The following is a 24,737-nucleotide window of genomic DNA, read 5'->3' as shown; positions in this document are numbered from 1 at the left end:
TATCTAAACTTGAGGCCTGTCTAAAGGACATTAGGGCCTGGATGGAGCAAAATTTTCTTCTTCTCAACTCAGACAAGACTGAGGTCATTGTACTGGGCCCACGACACCTTAGAGAAACCTATGCTAGCCTAACTGCCCTAGATGGCATTACTCTGGCACAAAGCACAACTGTTAGAAACCTTGGGGTTCTATTTGATCAGGACTTATCCTTCAACTCTCACATAAAACAAACTTCAAGAACTGCCTTCTTTCATCTCCGTAACATTGCTAAAATCAGATCTATCCTGTCTCAGGGCGACGCCGAAAAGCTAGTCCATGCTTTTGTTACCTCTAGACTGGATTATTGTAATTCTCTTTTAGCAGGCTGCCCAAGCAAGTCGCTTAAGACACTTCAGCTGGTTCAAAATGCTGCAGCACGTGTACTGACTAAAACTAGGAGAAGAGATCACATTACTCCTGTATTAGCCTCTCTGCATTGGCTTCCCATAAAATATAGAATAGAATTCAAGATTCTTCTTCTCACTTATAAAGCCCTAAATGGACAGGCACCAGTCTATCTCAAGGAGCTTGTAGTGCCATACAATCCCCCCAGAACACTACGCTCTCAAAATGCTGGACTACTCGTTGTTCCATTTGTCTCTAGAAGTAGTATAGGAGGAGAGCTTTCAGTTATCAGGCCCCACTTCTCTGGAACCATCTACCAACCACGGTTCGGGGGGCAGACACCCTCTCTACCTTTAAGGTTAGGCTCAAAACATTCCTCTTTGGTAAAGCTTTTAGTTAGGAACCAGCTCATAGCTCATAGTTAAGATGCAATAGGCATAGACTGCCGGGGGGGGGCGGGGGGTCTGGCATGCTCGGTTGGAGAGAGGTTGGAGAGGGCGTTAAGAGAGAGGTCATTTAGGTTAGAGAGGGACCGGAGAGGGTCCCATTCCTCTCTCTAACACTCCCTCTATGTCTGCTTCTTCCCTTGTGTGTTTGCTCCTGTTCTCCTTCTGGCTTTTGTCTTGCAGGTCCGTGGGATCCTCAGTGTGGAGTTACAGAGTCTCAACAACTCTGTCTCCACCCTTTCCTCTGCACACACCCAACACAGCATAACGTGGATGGCTGTTCATCATAGGAATGGGATCCACACAAGGTTCCTGCTGCTTAACAGAAGGTTTTCCTTGCCGCCATGATGAATTCATGTTGGGTGTGGGATACATATGTATGTGTATATACGTATATATGCATATGTGTGTATCCATAAAATGAAGAGTCCGTCCTTAAGACTGCTCTACTGTAAAGTGCCTTGAGATACCATTGGTTATGATTTGGCGCTATACAAATAAAGATTGATTGATTGATAATAATGTAATAATAGTAGTAGTAGTAGTAGTAATGTAATAATAGTAGTAATGTAATAATAGTAGTAATGTAATAATAGTAGTAATGTAATGTAATAGTAGTAGTAGTAGTAATGTAATAGTAGTAGTAGTAGTAATGTAATAGTAGTAGTAATGTAATAGTAGTAGTAGTAGTAGTAATGTAATAGTAGTAGTAGTAATGTAATAGTAGTAGTAGTAATGTAATAGTAGTAGTAGTAGTAATGTAATAGTAGTAGTAGTAGTAATGTAATAATAGTAGTAGTAGTAGTAATGTAATAATAGTAGTAGTAGTAGTAATGTAATAGTAGTAGTAGTAGTAATGTAATAATAGTAGTAGTAGTAATGTAATAATAGTAGTAGTAATGTAATAGTAGTAGTAGTAGTAATGTAATAATAGCAGTAGTAGTAGTAGTAGTAATGTAATAGTAGTAGTAGTAGTAATCTAATAATAGCAGTAGTAGTAGTAGTAGTAATGTAATAGTAGTAGTAGTAGTAATGTAATAGTAGTAGTAGTAGTAATGTAATAATAGTAGTAGTAATGTAATAGTAGTAGTAGTAGTAATGTAATAATAGCAGTAGTAGTAGTAGTAGTAATGTAATAGTAGTAGTAATGTAATAATAGTAGTAGTAGTAATGTAATAGTAGTAGTAATCTAATAATAGCAGTAGTAGTATTAATGTAATAATAGTAGTAGTAGTAGTAGTAGTAATGTAATAGTAGTAGTAGTAGAAGTAATGTAATAATAGTAGTAGTAGTAGTAATGTAATAGTAGTAGTAGTAGTAGTAATGTAATAGTAGTAGTAGTAGTAATGTAATAATAGTAGTAGTAGTAGTAATGTAATAGTAGTAGTAGTAGTAATGTAGTAATAGCAGTAGTAGTAGTAGTAATGTAATAATAGCAGTAGCAGTAGTAGTAGTAATGTAATAATAGCAGTAGTAGTAGTAGTAGTAATGTAATAATAGTAGTAGTAGTAATGTAATAGTAGTAGTAGTAATCTAATAATAGCAGTAGTAGTATTAATGTAATAATAGTAGTAGTAGTAGTAATGTAATAATAGCAGTAGTAGTAGTAGTAGTAATGTAATAGTAGTAGTAGTAGTAGTAGTAGTAGTAATGTAATAGTAGTAGTAGTAGTAATAGTAATGTAAATGTAGTAGTAGTAGTAGTAATGTAATAATAGCAGTAGTAGTAGTAGTAGTAGTAATGTAATAATAGTAGTAGTAGTAGTAGTAGTAGTAATAGTAATGTAAATGTAGTAGTAGTAGTAATGTAATAATAGTAGTAATAGTAATGTAAATGTAGTAGTAGTAGTAGTAGTAATAGTAATGTAAATGTAGTAGTAGTAGTAATGTAATAATAGTAGTAATAGTAATGTAATAGTAGTAGTAGTAGTTATAGTAATGTAATAGTAGTAGTAGTAGTAGTAATAGTAATGTAAATGTAGTAGTAGTAGTAGTAATGTAATAATAGTAGTAGTAGTAGTAGTAGTAGTAATAGTAATGTAAATGTAGTAGTAGTAGTAGTAATGTAATAATAGTAGTAGTAGTAGTAGTAGTAGTAATAGTAATGTAAATGTAGTAGTAGTAGTAATGTAATAATAGTAGTAATAGTAATGTAATAGTAGTAGTAGTAGTAGTAGTAATGTAATAATAGTAGTAATAGTAATGTAATAGTAGTAGTAGTAGTAGTAGTAATAGTAATGTAAATGTAGTAGTAGTAGTAATCTAATAATAGTAGTAGTAGTAGTAGTAGTAATGTAATAATAGTAGTAGTAGTAATGTAATAGTAGTAGTAGTAGTAATGAGGTGTATTGACTTCACTGCGCCATATGATATTAATTTTATACAATATACATTTTTACTTAAAGTTGAGTACTGCCATTGTCAGGCTACCTGAACAAAATGGTTTCATAATCCAAGCCAGTCACCTTTGAAGCTCTGTCGTTTGAATGTTTATTACCTTGTGAATTGAGGAAGTTGCTGGTTCTCGTGCTTCCCTGTTGATCCCTGGGAGTTTTTCCACCATAATAAACATTTGTTGCTTCCCTTCTTTGTTTTAAAGCTAAAGTTTTAAACTCCACCTGTTGGGTTTCAAGTGTTTCGTCAGTTCATGTGTGATTGCAGGGCTGGATTTCTTCAGAGCGTGATTTGACCTCCTTGTTCTCCTAGAGTTTCTGTCTCTGCCCTGGTTTTTGGTGGTGGGTGTATGGGTGGTGGTGATAGTAGTAGTACTAATGGACTAACCTGTGATATTGATGACATCAGAGGGGGCGGGGCAATCACGTCCTTGGACCTTCCTATAGATTTGTTTACCTGCTCTCACACACACACAAACATGCAGATATACACAATCTGTCTGTGTGTGTGTGTGTGTGTGTGTGTGTGTGTGTGTGTGTGTGTGTGTGTGTGTGTGTGTGTGTGTGTGTGTGTGTGTGTGTGTGTGTGTGTGTGTGTGTGTCTTACCACACAGGTGTTTCTCTGTTAAAGTCACAACAAACAAAGGTCAGTTGTTTCTCCTCTGGGGCATTTCCATAGCAACACGTATAGCATAGTAAGAAGTAGGCGGGGTCACTCACCTGTCCTGACCATTCCACCTTCAGCAGACAGGTCACATGACCAGTGCCATCACAAAGAGAGAGAGAGAGGTTAGCAGTAGAAACAGAGCAGAGAGAATTAGAGAATGAAACACACTCACCACTTTCTCTGAGCAGGAACGCTACACACTCACGCACACACACACACAATCAACAACGTCAACACAATCACAGCACGTATTAATGTGTGAGACAAACATCACAAAAGGTCAGCGATCAACTTCCCGTGAACAGGTTAGGAAGGTTAGACACACGCACACACATTATTAGAGTAATTATTACACACTATATAGAAGCACAATTACACACACACACACACACATTATTACACAAACACACGATGCATGTGTGTTACTGGGGGTTTCCACTGGATACGTCTCCGCTGCACCACAGCATCAATCTGGTTTTTCACCACTGTCCGGTGTCCGGTAATCCCCACTGGTTGTGTTGTGAGTGCGCCACGGTGCGCTCCGGTTGGACGACTGTGACGTCACGAGACAGCGGAGTTCTCACGCAGTTAAAGTTATGTGTTATAAACTCAACAATAAACAGGTCAGTGTTCCTAACGAAGGAGAACAAGAAGGTTGGACTCTGGATTTGTCATTTTTTATCAACAACCAACAGAGAAGAGATAAAACTGTAAAACATGAACTAAATTATAGTTGCTGCAGTTTACAGTGTAGTTACATTATGAGAGGAATCAATATAGTGGATGTGAATTTGTTTTTACACATTGACGCTTTGATGATGTAGTTACTTGAAATATAATCTGAAGTGTTTTATTTTGAAAAGTAACGAGATATTTTATTGCGTACGTGCTTAACTTCCTGTTTAGCTTCATTTGCTCTGTGCTGATTGATGCGTCGTGGTCCTGTGTATATCTGGTGGAGGACACTGGACTACCACATCTATGAAGGAGCAGACACACACTACAGTGGACCTGGTGGAGATTAACACATAGAATAACGTGGAAACCTATCAGCTCTGGTGACGCGGCGGTGACGTAACACAGCGTAGCCGCATCCAGTGGAAATTGGGGGTTGCATTGTCAGAATGTGTGCTGAGAACTCATTGGTCTGTAGCCACTGACAGGCTCTGCCCACACCTTTCCTGTGGCTCATCTCCAGCATATGGGGCTGAACCAGTTCTAGGAAAAGGTTCTTATTCTTTTCGTAAAGTTCATCATCCACAATGTTGATGAAGATGGATTTACTGAAGAGAGAATGTCCATCAATCAGAAAGCAGGACACACACACACGCACGTGCGTGCGCACACACGACCAGTTCAAACATGAATCTCACAGATCTGTACTCACGAAATCTCGTCGTCGTGGAACTCCAGCACTCCGTGTGCGTCCTCGAAGTCCTCTCCTCCTCCTTTAGCTGAGCCCTCAATGGTTCTGTAGGGAACCAGTACAGCTCCTCGGGCTCCTGCGGTCCGCACCACCTTCACCTCCATCACCCCCACGCTCTCGCTCACAGTCACCACAGGCTCCTCGAAGGTGAATATTCCTGCGTGGTCGTCATCGTAGATGGTTATGGTGGCCGTACACGGTAGCCCCAAACCCACCAGGGGTTCTTCAGGGAAGCCCTTGGTGCAATCGGAGCCAAAGCCGTGTGGTAGAACCCGCACGTTTCTGAGGTGAACCAGGAAGTGCTCGTCCTCCTCGAAGATGTCGTCGTCAATGATCTCGATGTGGATCTCTTTCTCCGTCTCTCCGGGGTTGAAGATGAGTGTTCCTTTGGAGAACTTGTAGTCGGAGCCAGTGTAGGCAGTGCCGTCCTCGGTCTGGTAGTCTACTGACACGGCGGTGGAAAGATCTCCACCCCTGCGAAGCACTGTCATTGCTACAGAACCACAGTTCTCCAGGCACTGGTAGAAGCTGTGCTCAAAGAAGACCTTGGAGGACTTTGGTGAAAGCTCGGAGCAGAATTCCAGCTGGGATCTTTGGTCCTGCTCTATGTGATTCTTCTTCACCACGCCACCAGCTCCCGTCAGAATCCTGGTGGCCTGGTAGCGGTAGAAAGCCAGACTTTTCTGCTGCTGCATCAGAACCTGGTAGCTGGTGAGCTCCATCAGCTGCTCCTTCTCCTTCTCTGGATGCTTCTCTTTCAGCTCTTTGAGGAGCCGGGTGGCCGCGTTGCGAGACTCCTCCTCCTCGTCCATGTCCAGCAGATCCTCCTTCATCGTCGGGTCTCCCTTTGAGGGAAGCTCTGGCTCTCCTTCGGTCTCGATGATCATACCTTTCTGCCTCCCGGCTCGGTAGCGCTTGTACACGTACTTGTAGAAGAGCAGGCGGCGGTCAGCAACGTAAGCCAATCCCACACAGAGCGGGAAGAAAAAGAGTGTCAGAAGCCCCTCCCATATTTGAACGACGCCCGGGGAGAAAACGGCCAAGATCATGTAGAGCCACGTGTAGGCGAAGACGCTCCATGTGGCCGTGACGAAGAACACCCTGAGGTGCTTCACCTTTCGAGTCTCTCCGTGAGGAATGACGGACACGCACAGGCCAATGATCACAAACATGTTGAAAGCGGCGCTGCCTACGATGGTGTTGGGTCCGAGCTCACCGGCGTCAAAGCCGTGCCCGCACACTTCCACCACGGACAGAAGGATCTCAGGCGCCGAGGAACCCAGAGCCATCAGCGTCAAGTTGGACACTGTCTCGTTCCAGATCCGTACCGTGGCCGTGACCTTCTCTCCGTTGGGTTTCTTGATGGTGACGCGTCTCTCCTGAGAGGTGATGACCTCGATGGAAGACATGAAGCGGTCTGCGATGATGGACACTCCCAGAAACATATAAACCAGACCCAGAAAGTAGACCATGGCCCGAGCCACGCGCTCGGGGAAAGGAGGGTTCTCTGGTTGCCATATGGGCAGGATGACGCCCTGGATGCAGTTTGTGTTCCCCTCACACTTGGTCCGGTTCCCTGTAGTTCGGTTGGACCCGTGAGAAGCTGCTGCAGTCCAGGGTCCGACATCTGCAGAGAGGAGAACCATGAGGAGGAGAGACGCCATCCCAGCACCAGTCAGGATGGAAGTGAGATCTGCAGCACAGAACCAGCACTCTGCTTTGTGTGTGTGTGTGAGAGCTGCTGGCTGATAAAGCTCTATATTTACACGGTGCTGACTTGGTGGCGTTCTTATCAATGTCCTCACACAGAATGAGTCCTTACAAGGCCGTGACTCACTGAGAAGAGACAGGTGACGGAGACACACAGCAGGAGGCTGTCCTCTAACAGCTCCTCAAACAGAACCAGGCTCAGTTTTGGTCTCCTCCATCCGTCCTCACAGAGTGTCCCTGTTGGACACACACACACACACACTGTAGGGGGCAGAGCTGCTGCTTGGGGAGGTCAAAGGTCAACAGAGCCTACAGGTGGAGCTCCATAACGATGGCAAAAGTAGAAGCTGAGGATGATTTCAAATCAGTTTCCTCAGATAGAAGGGTCGTCAACGTCAGTAGGGTTGTTTGTAGGACACAGAGCTCTATCATCATGAACTTTGTTCTTTAAAAATCAATAACATCGGCAATGCATAACAAACAACCCTTCAAAATAAAAGTACAAAGCACCTTTTTTAGACTCAAGGGACCATAGATATATGTGAGATAGGACACGTGGGCATTCAGCCTTTGGTAGGAATAATTGATGTATACCATCTCCTCTATTGGTAAACATTGATAAATATAGACTAATGTCTGTGATCTACTGACACACTGAGTCAGTTGTTCCGACCTGTCAGGAAAGGCCCCCACCCACGAATTGACCACCTTTGAATTAAAGTCTATGTCAAACACTCAGAGACATTTCCTGTTAAATAACTTTAATTTCAAAGTAAAAGCTTAATTTACACCCTCACAGGTCACATGACCCGCCTGCAGCCAACCAGACGTCAGCTCTGCCTACAGCTGTACAGTGTGCAAAGATTCAGCAGCTACAGACACTACAGACAGGTTGGTCCCGCCCACTGATGACATCAGTTCACCTGGGCTCACACACACACAAATGCTTCACTTTATTTTGAAAATAATCCATGAAGAAGAAAAATGTCCAAAGTAAAGGGGGAGGGCTCAGTGGGTGATTGGTGTCAGCGTGGAGGGAAACATCAGGACTTTGGCCCCCATGAAGGACAAATCAGGGAGGGACAAGAGCACGGACGACGCCTCCTCACTCAGCGTCTCCATCTTCTTCAACTTCCTGTTGAAACAATAAAACAGAGTTTCAGAATAAAAGTGTGTTAGCTTCCCATTCCCAGGCTGAGAGCGACCTGGTGGACGTGGTGCGGTCCATGGTTGACATGAGACGACTGAAGGCGTCCAACACTCTGGAGCTGCTGTCCTCCATCTTAGCTGTGGTCAGATCAAACAGCTCCGGGTCAACACCTGAGGGGGCGGGGCTAATTAGTACACACCAATCACAGCTCATTGACCAATCAGATGGTACGATGACCATATGTAGATCCACTATGCTCACACCTCAGGTTACCATGGCAACAACCACTGCTACAGTCTCTGTCCTAGTTTAGCTGAGCCTGAACCGAGCCAGGTTTTATTAATCCACATACTGGGAACTGGCATCAACCTGTACTGACCATTACAAACCAGTATAACTAGTGTAACATTATAACAACGTTTTCCTAAAAGTCCTAAATCTAAGAACTGAGATGTATACATCAGAAAATATGATCACATCAGAATACAAATTACTAACTATCTTAAACTGTTTGTAGGAAAATCTATCCCCTTTGAAGATACCATGAACACATTAAAGAAAAACAGAACAAGGGCAAAAACTCTGGGAAAAATAATTGCAACCTTCTCATTTTCGAACTCCATCAAGGTATTGATACCCTGAACAGTTTTTAAGAAAAGCTGTTCACTTTAACTCAGACGGACGGAGCTGAAACCTACCTCCTCGTTCTTCTCTCTCTGCTCTGTTTCAGGTGAAGGCAATGATGTCACTTCCTGATCTGTGGTTCACGTCTCAACTAGTCTGGAACACTCTGATGTTCTATCTCTCTATCCTGTTCTGTTGGTCCTTCTGTCTACTAACCACAACCAGTCCACGCAGATGGCTGCCACCTCTGAACCTGGTTCTAACAGAGATTTATTCCTGTTCAAAGGGAATTGTGTCTTCTCACTGTCACTAAATACTTGTTCATGTGGATCATGTTGGGTTTTTTCGTTCTTATTATGAACTTTATATTTTGATGAGCACATTGAGATGACTGTTGTATTTTGTGCTATCTATACTATAATTTCAGGATGGTCTGTGTGTGTGTGTGTGTGTGTGTGTGTGTGTGTGTGTGTGTGTGTGTGTGTGTGTGTGTGTGTGTGTGTGTGTGTGTGTGTGTGTGTGTGTGTGTGGAGCAAATATCTCCCAGACGCGGTGTTAGTTCGACCTGAAACTTTGTCAACGACTTCCAAATATTTAAGTGTGTGTATCTGTTATTTTGGAGTAATTTGGTCATTTCCAAATGTTTATTTTAATTTTATTTCACTTCTGAGGTTTATTCCATAAAGCTGGTTATGTTCAAACTCTGAGTATGTTGAGGCTCAAATGAGGGAAACTCTGAGTATCTCATTCCTAAACATGAGGTATGATCTTCTCTGAGTATGTTACCATGGTAACATTGTCCATGAACTAAACCTGGTCACTGACAGGTTTTATCAAAGAAACCCTGGGTTTCTACCTGGCTCCGCCCACCTGAACACTTTAATAAACCTTAACACTTTTCTCTGAAACACATTAGTGACATCACACACCACAGACGTGTTCACATCATTACTAATGTTGTGTTGATTTATGTTTTTTTGTTTTTTTGATCAAACAGTATTTTTCTTTCTAACATTGTAGATGTAGATCATTTAGTGAAACACACTGAGAGGTTGATCTACATTAAAACATCTACTGACGTCTGTAGTAAAGTTCACTGAATACAAACCTGTAGATAATATAAAGGAGGAGATGATCATTTAAATTAATACACTTTTAAGGCTTGATTATTGTTTTATATTGTTATACAGTTAAATCTGTAGATCATACATCTATGAAGTTATGATGTCACAGTGAATTATGACGCTGCACTTGTAAGTAACAAGTCGTGGGTTCGCATCCCGCTTCAGTGTTTTTTTATGACATATTTTATGACGTAGAGATGACTCTGGTGATAATATTACATTAAAAATCAATATAAATGATTAGATATGAAGCATCAGTCACTGTGTTTATATCCAGTGTAACAGGAGGACTCTCTATGCAGACATCCTATGATGCTGACACGTCTCCTCAGACACATTTATTATTATTATTCACCACTCGTCACGTCACTGAAGAGATAAAGTCATGAAGTGATCATAAAGTGTTATTAATTACAGGTGATTTAATCACTATAATCACTGAAGACTGAACACACCTTTAGAACAGGATCATATTCATCAAACAACGGCTTATTTCACCATCTTCTGTTTGGTTGTCATGGCAGTTTGAGTATTCTTTGATCCATTGATGATGGCTTTTTATCGCGCGTAAATAACCCAAGGTTTACATACTCAGGATTGATTGATCCACTTCATACCAGCTGTAATGAATTAGATACAGAGAGTTTACCATGGAGGGTATGTTGACCTAGAGTTTATGGATAGTTTGTTAACTCTCCTTTATGGAATACACCTCTGGACAGCACGGCAAGTGAAACCTATTCATCTTTAGACCTCAGGGTGTGAGGGGGCGCTAGAGCACCATCTATATCTATTTACTACACAGCTCACTTCTGGTGTGTGCACGAACTCCTGTGGACTTCTCTTTTCTCTTTTGAGGAAAAATACTTTACTTTACTGTTCTTTATTTGGTGATAATGTTTCAAAACGTTTATTTTCATGTTAGTTTGACCAGAGAGACAAAGGCAGAGACAGACAGAAAGAGAGACAGAGAGAGAGAGAGAGAGAGAGAGAGACAGAGAGAGACAGACAGACACAGAGAGACAGACAGACAGAGAGAGAGAGAGAGAGAGACAGAGACACAGACAGACAGACACACACACACACACACACACACACGTTGATCAGGTGTGCTTCACTATTGATCATCGTCTACGTGACATGTGTGCAGGTATGTGAGTGTATAACAGACCACCATTTAGTCTGGTTACAGTCTGTATCACTACACCCGTCCATAGGGTGGTAGTGACTGTAGTGTTACAGTCAGAACTAAGTGTTTACATGTTGTTACATAGTGAAGGTCACCTGATTAGTGCAGTTTCACTAACGTCACACCTGCCTCTACATCTAACTTTAGTGAACGTTAGACAGGTACACGTGGATGGACTGGTGACACATTTAGAAACATTCAAACCCCCCCCCCCCCCCAAAATGAATCACACCCAGCCACTTTAATTCATATGCTTTGGGAATGCACTGGGTTATCTAAGTACTGGAAATTAATATTTCATACACTTTCCAAAATTATAGGCAAAGATTTTCAACATTCTGTCTTCCTGGCTGTATTTGGTGTGGAGACGACAAACCTAAGCTTGGAACATCACACACACAAAGCTGTGTGTGTTCAGCCACTCTTATAGTCAGAAGACAGATTTTGATTAGATGAAAAGAATGTCACCCTCCGACATTTACACAGTTGATTAAAGACATGCTGCATTTAGTTAAACTAGAAAAGATAAGGTATAGGGTCAGAGGGTCAGCTGACAAGTTCTTACTGTCATGGCAACCCTTTCTAAGTCATGTTGAAAGCCTAAACTTTGATCATTTTATAAATGACTGAACCTTAAGTTGTTTCTCTGTAACAGATATTATTACAAACACAAACATTAGAAACTTTCTTTAGTTTTTAGGTTTGGTTCACATGTCACCACATGGCTCCTCACTGATGGGCTTTCCAACATCAGTTTGTGACCAAGATGATGTAATGTATAATTTATTGTATTTTCTTCACTCGCCTTTTATTTCAGTTTCATTTTAGTTCATGAGGGTTAGAGTTAGTACAAGCCTGCTACAGATTTATGAGCGAAAGAAGGAGGAAGTACCTGTGAAGGGGGCGGAGCCAGAATCCTCCACAGGACCAAAGAAATCCAAGTTCAGCACTGAAGAGCTCCCATTGGCTGAGACAGACACACAGGTGACTGGTCACAAGGTGTTAACGGGATGTTAGCATTACTTCAGCACAATGTTAGCATGATGTTAGCACAATGTTGGAGTGATGTTAGCACAATGTTAGTATGACTTCAGCACGATGTTAGAGTGATGTTAGCATGACTTAAGCATAATGTTCGCACGACGTTAGCATAATGTTTGCACAACGTTAGCACGTATAGGGAGTCTAAAAAATATTCACAAATAGATCCACAGTTTTCACGCGTTTTATAATTTGTGTGTGTGTGTGTATTGTTACGGCCCTGTCCTGTACTGTGGGGAGTCTGCTTGTTCTGGCAGCCGCTCCTTCTTGTTTCTCCTCGTTGCAGGTGCTGATTGGCTGTGTTTTGGCCCCGCCTGTTGGTCTTCACTATTTCTGTCCTCACCACTGGCTTTTTGACAGTTTGAAGGATCCCGTCCATGGGTTTGGCTGCAGGTTCTCTCCTCAGCGGCATCATTTATTATGCACCTTTAAGTATATTTTGATCATTTGTTAGCCTTGGTTGTCGTTCTTTATGTTTAAGTCTGGTTTTGTTGGCATTAAATCTTGCTTTGTAAACCTTTAAGACGTTGTCCTCTCCCACCTTTGTGTCACAGCGTGAATGGCTGTAACAGTATTTATCATGAATTATCATCTGTTAATCTTTAATTGTGCTTGTGGATTGTGTAAAAAGCATTTATGGATCGGTCGGCGTGTACATATATTTTTGAGACAAATGTAACAGCTTCACTCAGATTCACACACAGCTGCTGATAAACGTGTGTAAAAAACCACCCCTCCACCAGGGGGCAGTACTGAAATATCTGCTAAAGATTAATTCCATTTACAGACACAAAAACAGATACCATAATCTATATCTATAAAGCAAGGAATCTGTCTGTCTGTGGCTCAAATATCTCTGTGGTTCAGGGACAGACAGAGCTGAGACTTTCAACATGGCGGTTGCTTGGTTCAATGGTGTGCAACGTTGGATTTGTTTGGGCGCCCCATCCACAATTTTAAGAACTGATGTTGACAGGTAGTCATGGTAACTCAGGATAAGTTAGAACAGCTCAATGCTGACTTTCTGTGAAGTATCTGGATAACATGTTGTGAATTGCCGCTATACAAATAAAAAAACAAAACAAGAATCAACAGAAGAAAGTTAATTTGTAGTTCTAACTCTCTCTCTCAGCAGGCTGCAGATGTATGTTAGCCTATATTACAGTGCTAAATAAATATATACTTCCTACGGGCACTGCACTAGTATCCATCTATAAAACAAAAAGGTCTGCGTGCACACGTGTGTAGAGCAAATTTGTCCCCGACGTTCGACCTGAAACTTTGTCTATGGCTTCCACATAGCCTGTGCATCCGTTATTTTGGAGTAATTTGGTGTTGCAATACATTCATTTTAATTTTACGGCTCCCTCTCTGTATTAAGCGCGCTATTTCCGGTTCTGGTTCAGGACGTCACTGTGACGCAGTTTGTTTGGGTTTAAAAAAGAAGGTCAATATTAAAAACGTTTTTGTACTGCTAAAGGTTATTAAAGTTAAAATTTCATTGTTATTTATTGTTAATTATTTCCTTATATATCCTTTAAATCACAGGTCACAGAGTTCACTTCCCCCTCCGTCTCCAATACTGTGCGCAGCGGCACCTTATCACAAACTATCTACTTCTTCAGACAGAGGAATGTAAGTGAGTGGGTGGGTCCACAACACGGCTCTATGATTAACGTTTGTTCTGCGCAAGGGTTAGTGGTATACTAGCAAAGCTCTCAGGTCGGAATAGGTGCACGTGCGTATGATACTATGCCCACAGAGGAGCATACTGTACATACAGGTGTAGGGTGTAGAGAGTGAGACAGAGACAGACACACGTCACTGGAGCGATGAGTGTTTTGGTTGAGTGTGTGCTGCTGTGAGCCGTTAGCACAATGCTAGCATTGTGTTAGCTTGATGTTAACGCAATGTTAGTGTCATGTTAGCACAATGCTAGCATGATATTAGCACTATGTTAGTGTGATGTTAGCAGGAAAATGCTAGCATGATGTTAGCTTGATTGTCAGTGCCTGATCTTTCAGATCAATTCAGATAATTTCAACTCGTGTGAAACGCGTCTACATCCGCCTACGTCGTCCTATTTCACAGCAGTTAGGTTTAGTACTATTGAAAAGGTTGAAACCCTGCTATTTAAAAATAATTTGTTTGTGCATCTAAACCTGCTTCCAAAATCTACCAAATTATTGGAAATGTATGTTTTGAGTGAATTCCGATTTATTTACGTTTCATTTTATTTTCTGTTTGGTTTTAGATCGTCATTGTTTTTCCTTTTTGTCTTTGATTTTGTGGTGTTTTTATTTGTTAATTAAAAAAAACAGTCACATATTCACACTATTCAAATATTTAACAAATGTTGTATGGTTGGTTTACATTCAAATATCACGTGCCAGCAGCTCTGTTGTAAAGATTTGAGTAAAGGAAGTGATGCAGTCTATGCACATGCGTTTAAAGGATCAGAAAGGATTGGTGACTAACAGCTGTTAGCACGATGTTAGCATATCATAAAACTAAGGCTCTATAAAATCAGTTTCATTTTTTTCCAAATCCCGTGTTTTCTTTTTAACTCCCGTGAGGAAACAAAATAAATACTAATAAAAAAAACCCATAATGAAACAAAAATGTATGTCAAAAATAAAGTAAGAAGCCAGTGATGAGTTGCGTAGTTTTTTTGGCAGTTCAGACTGTGTTTAATGTGGCCAGGACGGAGGGGGAAGGCAGTGCCCCTGGAAACATTTCTCCATTAAAAAACGTTCCTTGCCTCACGGTGACAACGTTTCATCCCCATTCTGTCCATTTCCACGCTTAATCCTTATCATTGGTTGATTCTGTGATACCGTCCCCGATTCCGTTAATGTGGATTTTATAGGGACGTACATAACACTAGCGTGTTGTTAGTGTGTCAGTAGTAGAGGTAAGAGGATGATCCCTGCTCAAAGCTGATTGGACAGAGGAGGAGAGGGCGGAGGCACTTACCATCCAAAGGGTTTGTAAGGCCACTGCTGCTCCAATCAAACTGCACTGGTGGGAGGGACTCCTGCTGTACAAACCAATCAGAGCAGAGCATTACATTAGGCTGAGCGTGTGTGTTACCCGAGTGTGTGTGTGTTTCTTGAGTGTGTCTGTGTGTGTGTTACGTCATTACAAAAGGAATTTTAATGACGTGACTGGAGCCGTTATCACAGTTTTACAGGCTTCAATGGAGGTCGTAGTAACAAGATAAATAATCAAACGCACAAAGAACCGTCTTACACCATCATACACTCACACTACTGTGGGAACACAATTGTTCACTAGTCTTTTCCCCGCTTACACCCGCCCTTTCCCCAGCCCCCCAACCAATCAACACTCAGAACACATGTAAACAAAGACACATTGGCAGAGAAAGCTGCAGTAACAATGATGCCTTCATGAACATGGGAAATCTCAGCATCAGTTAACCACTGAATACACACAGTGGAACACACCCAGAACATAGAACCCAGTTCATTACAGTATGTAGACCAGACCAGGTGGTTTGGTCTACAAATCAGCAAATAATCATCAGTGAATGTGAACGCTGAACACAACACAATATCATGTCTCACTACTAGCAGTATCACTTTAGAAATGATACCATAACAATATAGAAGTGTTTGTGTTTATTAAAACATAATGTTAATGTAATAGAGATTAAAAATAAATAAATCTTGAAGCCCAACCCTAACCTGACTCTAATACGTGACATCTCGGCCTGACCTGGCCCGAATTTCAGGTTGGGCTCAGGCCTAAAATCTAACTCTAGTTACCAGTGTGTGTGTGTGTGTGTGAGTTACCTGAGTGTGCGTGTCAGTAGTTGTGTGTCCAATGGAGGCGATCATTTCTGCAGCAGAAACAAACTTCACTGGCTCTTTGGTCGGCTCCAACATCCCCTGAAACACACACACGTGAAAGGGTTTCCATGGTGACGACGATGCAGCTCCAGTGAGGGACGACACTCACCAAACCAGCAGCAAACATGGGAACAATCACAGGCTGCTTCTTCTGACCTGTGAACAACTACACACACACACACTCTGAGTGTCAGGGAGTCTGTGTGTGTGTGTGTGTGTGTGTGTGTGTGTTTCACATACAATGTTCCTGGTGTCGATGCCCAGGCTGCTGAGCAGAGCTTTGTTACAGTGAGAACCCCCCCACACGTAACGTAGACCCTCAGCCTCATGAACGTCCTGGAGCTTCATCCACACTGCCCTGCACACACACAGCTGTTTGTTATGAGTCACTCATTAATCCTGTGCGTTTCCTTATTAAGCTAAGCTAATGCAGTAGCGGTGCTGTGCCTTCACTGGTTACCATAGTAACTTCCTTCCTTCCTGTTAGCTGTGATGTAAAGATGTAAACCCTCACTAATCACTACATGACTTTATAGAAACAGGTCAAACATGAGATGTTTACAGTTCACGTTGAGGTCAAAGCTTTGGTTTGTGTTAAGGTTGTATAATCTGATTACATTAGAGCAGTGGCCTCCAACCTGTGGTTCTGGGGCCTAATGTGGCCCTTTGACTCTTATACGAGTCTATTATTGATTAATGACAAATAAAATCAAGATATAACAATTTATTAACCTAAAATAAATCACATTGTACAATGACTCAGCACATTCCTACAACATCTACAGACCATCAACTTTCCTCCACCTGTGACTAACCTTAAGTTTTAAATCCCTGGTAAGAAACTAAACCAACAAAAACACTATTTCTGGAAGAAAATACAGATTTTAATTGTGTGGGAACAGATTCATTTAACCACCAATGTACAGGTTAAATATGTATGTTTTATGTGTGGCAAGAAATGAGTAATTAGCATGTGTTGATCACATGATCATATATTATTATATTCATGTTACTTTTTATAGACTTTCATATACATTAACTATAAAAATCTACTTTATAAACATTGTGTTCATGTAAACTGAGATGTGTAAGAATTTGAAGATGAAGATAATGTTTTATTTACTGATGTTAATTTATTTTAAACTGTTTTTAAGTTTCCATTTACATGATCAATATAAATCAAACATTATTCTATATAATTTTAACTGTATATAATTGAATACACTGTATACACTTTAATCCAGGTGAGATAAGGTTAAATGGTTCCTTGTAGAGTAAAGGTTGCAGACCCTGTATTACATCATTAAGGATTAAAAGATGACGACGATCTGGCCAATCACAGATGTAGAACATGTCTGTGTCACATGACTGTGGTCCACACAGGTTTTTAAGTAGCTCATCCCACCATTTACTAGTCAGGCTAATGTCAGCACTACAGACACCATAAGAATGAAGCAGAGCAGAAGTAGCTCACACAGGAAGTAACACGCTGCTGCTGTGCTACTTCCTGTTCTAGCGGCTGCCTGTGAGGCTCAGAGCAGATGTCGTCTGTCTGGGGGTCAGTGTTAAGTCAGTATTGATGGATAATTATAGATTAATGAGGCAGTAACACACACACTGATTGGTGGAAGCCCCTCACCTGTCTGATGAGCTGTGCTCCTTCACTAATGTTCTCAGAGAAACCACACTGCTGTCCTTCAGCTCTGACACACTCAAAGGGAAGAGGAGCTGAAGCAGCTGCTGCACACGCTCAGTGACGGACGCCTGCAGAACACACACCGTCAGTAATCAGATTACAGACACACACACTGACCCTCATTTATCAAGCATTCAGATGTGAGTGTTCCTCATGTGTTCCACCATATTCACAGCTACAGTATTTATCAATAGTGACGTGATCAAACGCTATGATCAGATCAACATTAGGTCTGATCTGATGTAGATAATGTGAGTGGATTAGACCTGGGTATCTAACGATTCACTCAACTCCCGATACGATTCAATTCACGATACTGGGTTCACGATACGATTCTCTCACGATTTATTTCACAAATTGAGACTGTAGACAAATGACTGAAAAATATTCCTTTATTTTTTTGGGGGAAAAAAACTAGAAAATACTGTATTATTTTCCTTTTATTTTTAATTGTCAAAAGAATTCCTTGATAAACTATTCAAAACAATGCAATTTAACTAAAAATAAATCTTGAATGAAATAAATAAAGGAATAATACAAATGAAGAAGAAGCCTATTAATTTAAATTCTGGTTCTATAGTAAACAATGCTAAACTGCATAATAGCTCTTTTTCTTTTTAAAAGTGCAACTGAAAATGTATTTTGTTCTTTAACAATTGGACTTAAAAAATAGATATTTGTTTGGACCAGCAGAGGGCGCTGGTAACCCAGTGGTCGGTTGGCATGCAGCTAATCTAGCAGTGAAGAAGAGATGCTATGCTAGCAGACAGAGCTAATAGAAAAACGTGACTTTTACAGATATTCACGTAATATTACAAATATTCTTTCAGTGCTAAAGGGGTAAGGAATCATTTATGAACATGTAACATTAACATGTAAGAGTAGAAGGCGGCCAGAAAGAAAATAGTAGCAGGTTCCGCCCGCCGGTACACTGCTGGACAAGAGAAGGGATGAATATATAGCGCCCTCTGCTGTTTAAAAATTCAATTTTCAAAGTATTGATGTCAATCGATACCTATGAATCGATTTTTAACTGCCTTACGATTAATCGTTACATCCCTAATTAGAACTGGTTTAGATGATCTGAGTTGGGGGAAGGGGGTGATTTATTTTTCTCTCAAAATAAATGTTATTTTCTCTACTTGTAAAAGTTTCATCACTTCTTTCAGTAATGCCAGGTGTGTGGGAAGAGCTTAACTCTTCCAGTGTAGAAGAATCAATCTCCGTGCTAGTAGTGTCAAACAATACCATATTGTGTTGGTATTATGAGTTCTATTAATGTAGAACGACTAACCCTAACCCTTCTTCATTTGTATTATTCCTTTATTTATTTCATTCAAGATTTATTTTTAATTAAATTGCATTGTTTTGAACAGTTTAAGGGATTATTTTGACAATGAAAAATAAAAGGAAAATAATAAAGTATCTCCTCATTGCTCCACGTCTACATATCAGTACATTTACAGCTTTTTATGGTGATGTTTTACTGTAACCACTGATAAACCACTTCATCTGTTCTTACCGTGAACTACCACAGAGTAATCACAGAGAGTCAGACTGAGTCAGAATACAGACGTCATCACTTCTGAACAAATCCAACCTGGTAATTTGGTAACTTCATGCTGTTATGTTATTATTACAAACTGACTTTTACTGTAGACGGAGATCAGAACATCCTGTATACAGCATGCATACAAATTCTGTTTATACTTCTATTATAAACTGGCTGACAATTACTGTATCCACGCTGCTGCAGCTCTCTCTCTCTGACAACATTTCTCTGTGTCGTTGCTATGACGAGGCAGTGTACATCATGACAGAAACAGTGATCAGAATGATTCAGTGAGCAACAATGGTTTATTGTTAATGTCCACCTGGTCTAATGTAATCCTTTACTCCCCATCACTGCACACGCTAGCTCCGAGTTAGCTCAGCTTCTGCCCGGTGGAAAAGGGGTGAATGTGAACTAAGTGTGTGTGTGTTCTCTCACCATGTACGTGTGTGTGTGAACCTCCTCAGACTGATGGAGTCTCGTCTCTGCTCTGAAAGCCTCCCACGTGTCTCCATCCTGCTGCTGTGAGAAGCTGCTCCAACCCTGGGCTGAGCTGAATGTCCCAAAGCTGTCGCTGCCTGGGAATGCTGTAAGAAAGCTGGGGTCCAAGTCCTGGATTTCTGGGTCTGAGCAGTGTGGGGGGGTCTGCAGCTCCACGCTGAGCTCAGCTGCTCCAAAATCCCCAAAGTCGTCTTCATCGTCCTGAGGGGTCACATCCAGGTCAGGGGGCGTGGCCATTTTACAGTCAGAGGACGAGGATATTTCGAGGTCAGGGGTCGTGGCCATTTTAAAATCAGGGGGCTTGACCATATTGATGTCAAGGGGCGAGACTGTGTCAAGGTCAGGGGGCGTGGCCATTTTAAAGTCAGGGGGCGTGGCCATTTTAAAGTCAAGGGGTGAGACTGTGTCAAGGTCAGGGGGCGTGGCCAATTTAAAGTCAGGGGGCTTGACCATATTGATGTCAAGGGGTGAGACTGTGTCAAGGTCAGGGGGCGTGGCCATTTTAAAGTCAGGGGGCGTGGCCATATTGATGTCAAGGGGTGAGACTGTGTCAAGGTCAGGGGGCGTGGATATTTCAAGGCCAGGCGGCTTGGCTGAGCCTATATCAGGGGGCGTGGCCAAAGTGGACAGTGGGCAGCCGAGGGACCTCCTGTCGGAGGCATCGGCCCCGTCCACATGTCCATTAGTGACATCAGCGATGACTTCACTGACGATAGTGTCGTTACAAACACCCTCACACTCAGTCTGCGTGGCTCCGCCCTCAGTGGATGAGCTCTGCTCTGATTGGTGGAGGACTGAGCCTGACGGGGCCTGTTCTGGGTCCTGATTGGCTGTCTGAGTTAAGTGTCCATTTGAAAAAGCAGAAAAGTCTGCAAACTTGTGGTGGGCGTGGCCTGTATGAGCATTGTTTGTACAAAAAGGGGCAGGGCTAACATCTGTCACACAGCCATTGGTGGCGACCTTTATGGGCTCAGTTCGTCGGTCCAGGCCGTTACAGGAAGTGTCTCTGCTGAGGATCTCTGGGGGAGAGGAGGTGCTCAGTGCAAGGGCAGGGTCAAAGGTCAGGGGCGTGTCCAGCTCGGTGAAGCTGAGGCTGTTGGGAACGCCCCCAAATGTGCCGAAGTCCCCGAACTCGTCGTCCTCCTCCTCAGCAGCTTCATCCATTGGTGGAGGCGTCGACGCGTACAGACGGAGGACGTCCGGCTCCATGTGGGTTGGCCAATCAGGGATCACTTCACCTGGAACAACATGAACCAATCAGGGATCAGCACGAGTTTATTCAAATGTGTAAGAGGTTGGAATAATAAGTGGCCCGCCCCTTTACCCTCTGACTCTGCTCAGCCAGCGCTTCTACATACAAAGCTAGCTAACATGTGTAGGTGTCACTGTCAGTGCCAATACTTTATTTACATAGCGCAAATTATAACAAAGTCATCTAAGTGCACTTAACAAAATATAAAGTCCATAGTAAGAAAAAGAACCCAACAAGATCCACATGAACAAGCATTTATTGACAGTGGGAAGAAACAACTCCCTCTTTTTTATAGGAAGAAATCTCCGTTAGAACCATAGAACCAGGTCCAGAGGTGGAGAACATCTGGTTTCAACGGATGTGTGAATCGTGTCTCCAACAGGTCGGCCTATTTTAAGGCAGTTTGTGTACTATTTAAAGCAGACATGTCATGCCTTTAAATCCTTCCTTTTTACATATAAATCATACAGTTGTGGTCTATATAAAGCTGAACTGCAATGCTTGGGTCTGAATTCCTCATTATTATAGCTCCACCCCTTTTCTGATGTGCTTCTGAGAGCAACTCGTTTGGTGCTGTCTCTTTAAATGCAAATGAGACACTTCATACCCCGCCCCCTCTCCAGGTTGCAGAGGTGACACTCAGTTCAACTCCACCCTGTTCGGCCATTTTTGTAGTTTGATAGAAGAGATACGGCTATGTAGCGGAGCATAAACTTTTTATTCAGAGGTTATTTACAAAATGTCAACAATGTTAGACTTGTCCATCCAGCCTTACATGTTCCAGCCAGAGTCAGACCCAGTGGAGCGAGATGAAAATGAAGATGATGAACCTGCAGAACCCTAACAAGTGAGCTAACACAAGCACCGAGCTAACGCTAGCGCCAAGCTAACGTCACGAAATGCATTTTAATACAGTCTTTTCAAAGACAAAAACGTCAAAATGAAATGACTAATGAAAACTTTAGACTTAAATTAAATCACGTAGGCCATATCATCAAGGATCTAAAACGAGCACACAGCGCTAACATATGAAGACGGTGCTAATGCTAATGCTAACAAAACAATGACAGGGACGTCTTATCATCACACTTTTTAGCGTTATTTACAGCTTACCGAAGTGCTCTGTTCATCGTCTCCAAAGATAGAAGGAATTGAACCCTCAATCAGACAAAGTCTTTCTGTAAATCCTTCTTTATACTGGTGGAGGTTGATGAAGCAGTCATCATTGAAGTGCTTCACACACACAAAAATGACCTTATCCACAGATGTGGTACATTTCTATAAAAAATAAAACTCAACCAGACACTTTGAAAAGGTTCTGATGCTGGGAGACGGTGTAATGAAGCGTGTGGGTTACTACATCCAACAACCCAACATTTAGACTTATCCTCTCGTAACTTCTGCATCCTGGAGCTTGGACTACAAAATAAAAGCCAGAAATAAAAATGGTGGATTGCTCGAAGTGTTGGACCTGGAGTTGATGAACTAATTTGGCAGTTCTGCTGCAAATACTGTGATGTAATAGTTCAAAAATAGTAATAGAGAATAGAAAAATCTAAACAGATTGAAAAATATGAGCAAAACAGAAAATAAAGATATCAATGGAGCACCTGAAGAGACTAATTTGAACTTTTCTGTACTTCTAAACACACAATATGCATTTAAGGGCTAAAAAAGTGGATTTAGCATATGTCCCCTTCAACAGGTTGAAACCCTGCTGCTTAAAAAAAACTTGAAATTTATGTTTCGAGTCAATTACAATTTATTTTGGTGTTTAGCTTGTTGTGTATAGTGTAAGGCTGAACGATTAACCTTAATCACATTGATATTAAAGTTTTCACTACTGTGATAACGTAACCTCAGATGCTGAGGGTTTTTCTCACGTCTCCATCATTTGAGTGATATATATGTTCACCAATCAGAATCTCTTTTTTTTCTTGCTACAGCGAGTCTTTGAGTGCGCTAACAACTACACTAGGGCCCTATAAAATCCACATTAATGGAATCGAACAATGAAAATGGAATCTACTGTTGAACACGAAAATGGATAGAATCAGGTTTAAAAAGCGTCACCGTGAGGAAAAGGAAGTTTTTTTTATGCAGTAATGTCCTTCCCACTCTCATCTTGGCCAGTGTTCTCTTCAAACATCACCTAAACACCATCTAACCTGTAAAAAACTACACTAATCATCACTGACTCCTAAATCAGAGCCACCAGTGCCTGTTTAACTTTAATGTGTCTGTGAACCTCCGTCTGTTTCTCATGTAGCGCTGCTGCGCTAGGTGAGAACATGACTCAGCATTAATCATCTTCACCTGCTCAGAGCGTTTAAACATCTCATCAGAGCTACAGAAGATCTGTGGATAAAGTTGTTCTGTTGTTGTGGACGAGATCATCAATACCAGTGATTGTAGAGTCTGAAACATCATAGATTATTAGTAACTTCTGATACTGTAAATATTCAGACCCCTAGTGGTGAAATAACTGATGTATCCTTTATGTCCATTTATTTTTGTTTAATCATTATGGTCTGGAATGATGTCATCAGGATCATTTAAATTAGGTTGATCCAAACTTAATCAATAAACCTGATCAGATTCAGTAAATCATTGATCCCTGAGGGAAAATATGGTGACATTAATGGTGTTCTCATACATATTAATACATAAAAATTGTAAAACAGGAAGTCCAAACCTTTAGAGCTACTCTTCAAATTAAAACCAACCCATCACCTAATCAGTTGACCCTTCTTTCATTTATTGACTTATTTGATTGTTTGTTGTTTCCACTACCCCCCCCCCCCCCCCCCCCCCCCCAACATTCTATGACTACATATCAACTTTCTTTAACAGTAACTAGTAAAACTAAGTAATACATGTTTATCCTGTTATCCATGTCAGTGATGATAATGAAGATAGGGTTCCATGGAACTATAGGGGAACACCTACCATAGGAGGTTAAAGAGCAGCAGGTGAATGATGACGTGTACCGTGGTACCTGTCAGACCGGACTGAGGGCAAAAAACTTCCTCATTCCACATCCTGTGGAGCAGCATGTTATTGATCATTAACATAGTGATCAGACTGATCAGCTCATTCATGTAATCAATCAATACTAACTAATGAACCAGAGCAGAACGTTCAAATGTAAAAACCTGGACCAGTATAAAGGGTCTGGACCAGTGTTGTTCTGAGTCAGTGTTGTACGGTGTGGATCAGTTGGTCCTCATCTCTCTAACACAGTTCTGGTCCGTCAGGTCCAAATAAGGACAGTCCGGTTCAGTTCTAGGTTCGGGTTTACCGGTGGGCCTGCTGCGCTAGCTTAGCTTAGCTTAGCTTAGCCTGTGACTAACCTGTGAATAAAGTCCATAAACTACAGCTGTCAGAATGCTGAGCTCAGAGCCTACCAGAACCAGAACCAGAACTAGAACCAGAACCAGTAGGCCACCTATCTGGAGAAGGACGAAGCTAACCAGGAGCTAACATGCTAAGTGCGCAGCTAACCTAGTGTTTCCAGCTCAGGTTGTGTTCACAGCCGTCGGACAGAGAACCGGACCGGGCTGTACTGACCGTCTGTTGGCTCCTGCTGAGCTCCATGACCCGCTACCAGGACCCGGGCTACGGCTCGGAGCAGAATGAAGACGGGCTCAGGTTCTCAGCTTCAGCCGCCAATAATACCCACAGCAGCCCCGGAGACTTCCTGGCTGGGCG

At 41.7% G+C, this 24,737-nt stretch overlaps 2 protein-coding genes across 8 annotated transcripts; both read right to left on the bottom strand.

Annotated features, from left to right (window-relative positions):
• Positions 1 to 3,196: 3,196 nt before the first annotated feature.
• LOC114461420 (sodium/calcium exchanger 1-like) lies at positions 3,197 to 7,668 on the bottom strand. Of its 2 annotated transcripts, XM_028443474.1 has the most exons (7): positions 5,277 to 7,668; positions 5,066 to 5,172; positions 4,062 to 4,082; positions 3,943 to 3,960; positions 3,830 to 3,844; positions 3,611 to 3,679; positions 3,197 to 3,447 (listed from the first exon to the last, which is right to left on the bottom strand). In XM_028443474.1, the coding sequence occupies exons 1-7, from the start codon at positions 6,977 to 6,979 to the stop codon at positions 3,437 to 3,439; spliced, it is 1,944 nt and encodes a 647-aa protein (XP_028299275.1). In that variant the 5' UTR covers positions 6,980 to 7,668; the 3' UTR covers positions 3,197 to 3,436. The 2 variants fall into 2 exon arrangements, with proteins under 2 accessions (XP_028299275.1, XP_028299267.1); XM_028443466.1 differs by lacking the exons at positions 3,197 to 3,447; positions 3,611 to 3,679; positions 3,830 to 3,844; positions 3,943 to 3,960; positions 4,062 to 4,082 and having other exon boundaries at positions 4,781 to 5,172.
• A 101-nt stretch (positions 7,669 to 7,769) lies between these two features.
• Positions 7,770 to 24,737, bottom strand: aftpha (aftiphilin a). Of its 6 annotated transcripts, none has more exons than XM_028443415.1 (10): positions 24,531 to 24,737; positions 19,712 to 21,012; positions 17,665 to 17,789; positions 16,266 to 16,383; positions 16,135 to 16,191; positions 15,969 to 16,064; positions 15,130 to 15,193; positions 12,005 to 12,079; positions 8,231 to 8,345; positions 7,770 to 8,160 (listed from the first exon to the last, which is right to left on the bottom strand). In XM_028443415.1, the coding sequence occupies exons 2-10, from the start codon at positions 20,981 to 20,983 to the stop codon at positions 8,034 to 8,036; spliced, it is 2,049 nt and encodes a 682-aa protein (XP_028299216.1). In that variant the 5' UTR covers positions 20,984 to 21,012; positions 24,531 to 24,737; the 3' UTR covers positions 7,770 to 8,033. The 6 variants fall into 6 exon arrangements, with proteins under 6 accessions (XP_028299216.1, XP_028299206.1, XP_028299227.1 ...); XM_028443405.1 differs by having other exon boundaries at positions 24,597 to 24,737; XM_028443426.1 differs by having other exon boundaries at positions 15,130 to 15,190; positions 24,597 to 24,737.

Source organism: Gouania willdenowi, chromosome 1 (assembly GCF_900634775.1).
Source record: "Gouania willdenowi chromosome 1, fGouWil2.1, whole genome shotgun sequence".
NCBI lineage: Eukaryota > Metazoa > Chordata > Actinopteri > Blenniiformes > Gobiesocidae > Gouania > Gouania willdenowi.
This window is presented reverse-complemented; position numbering and strand designations above follow the sequence as displayed.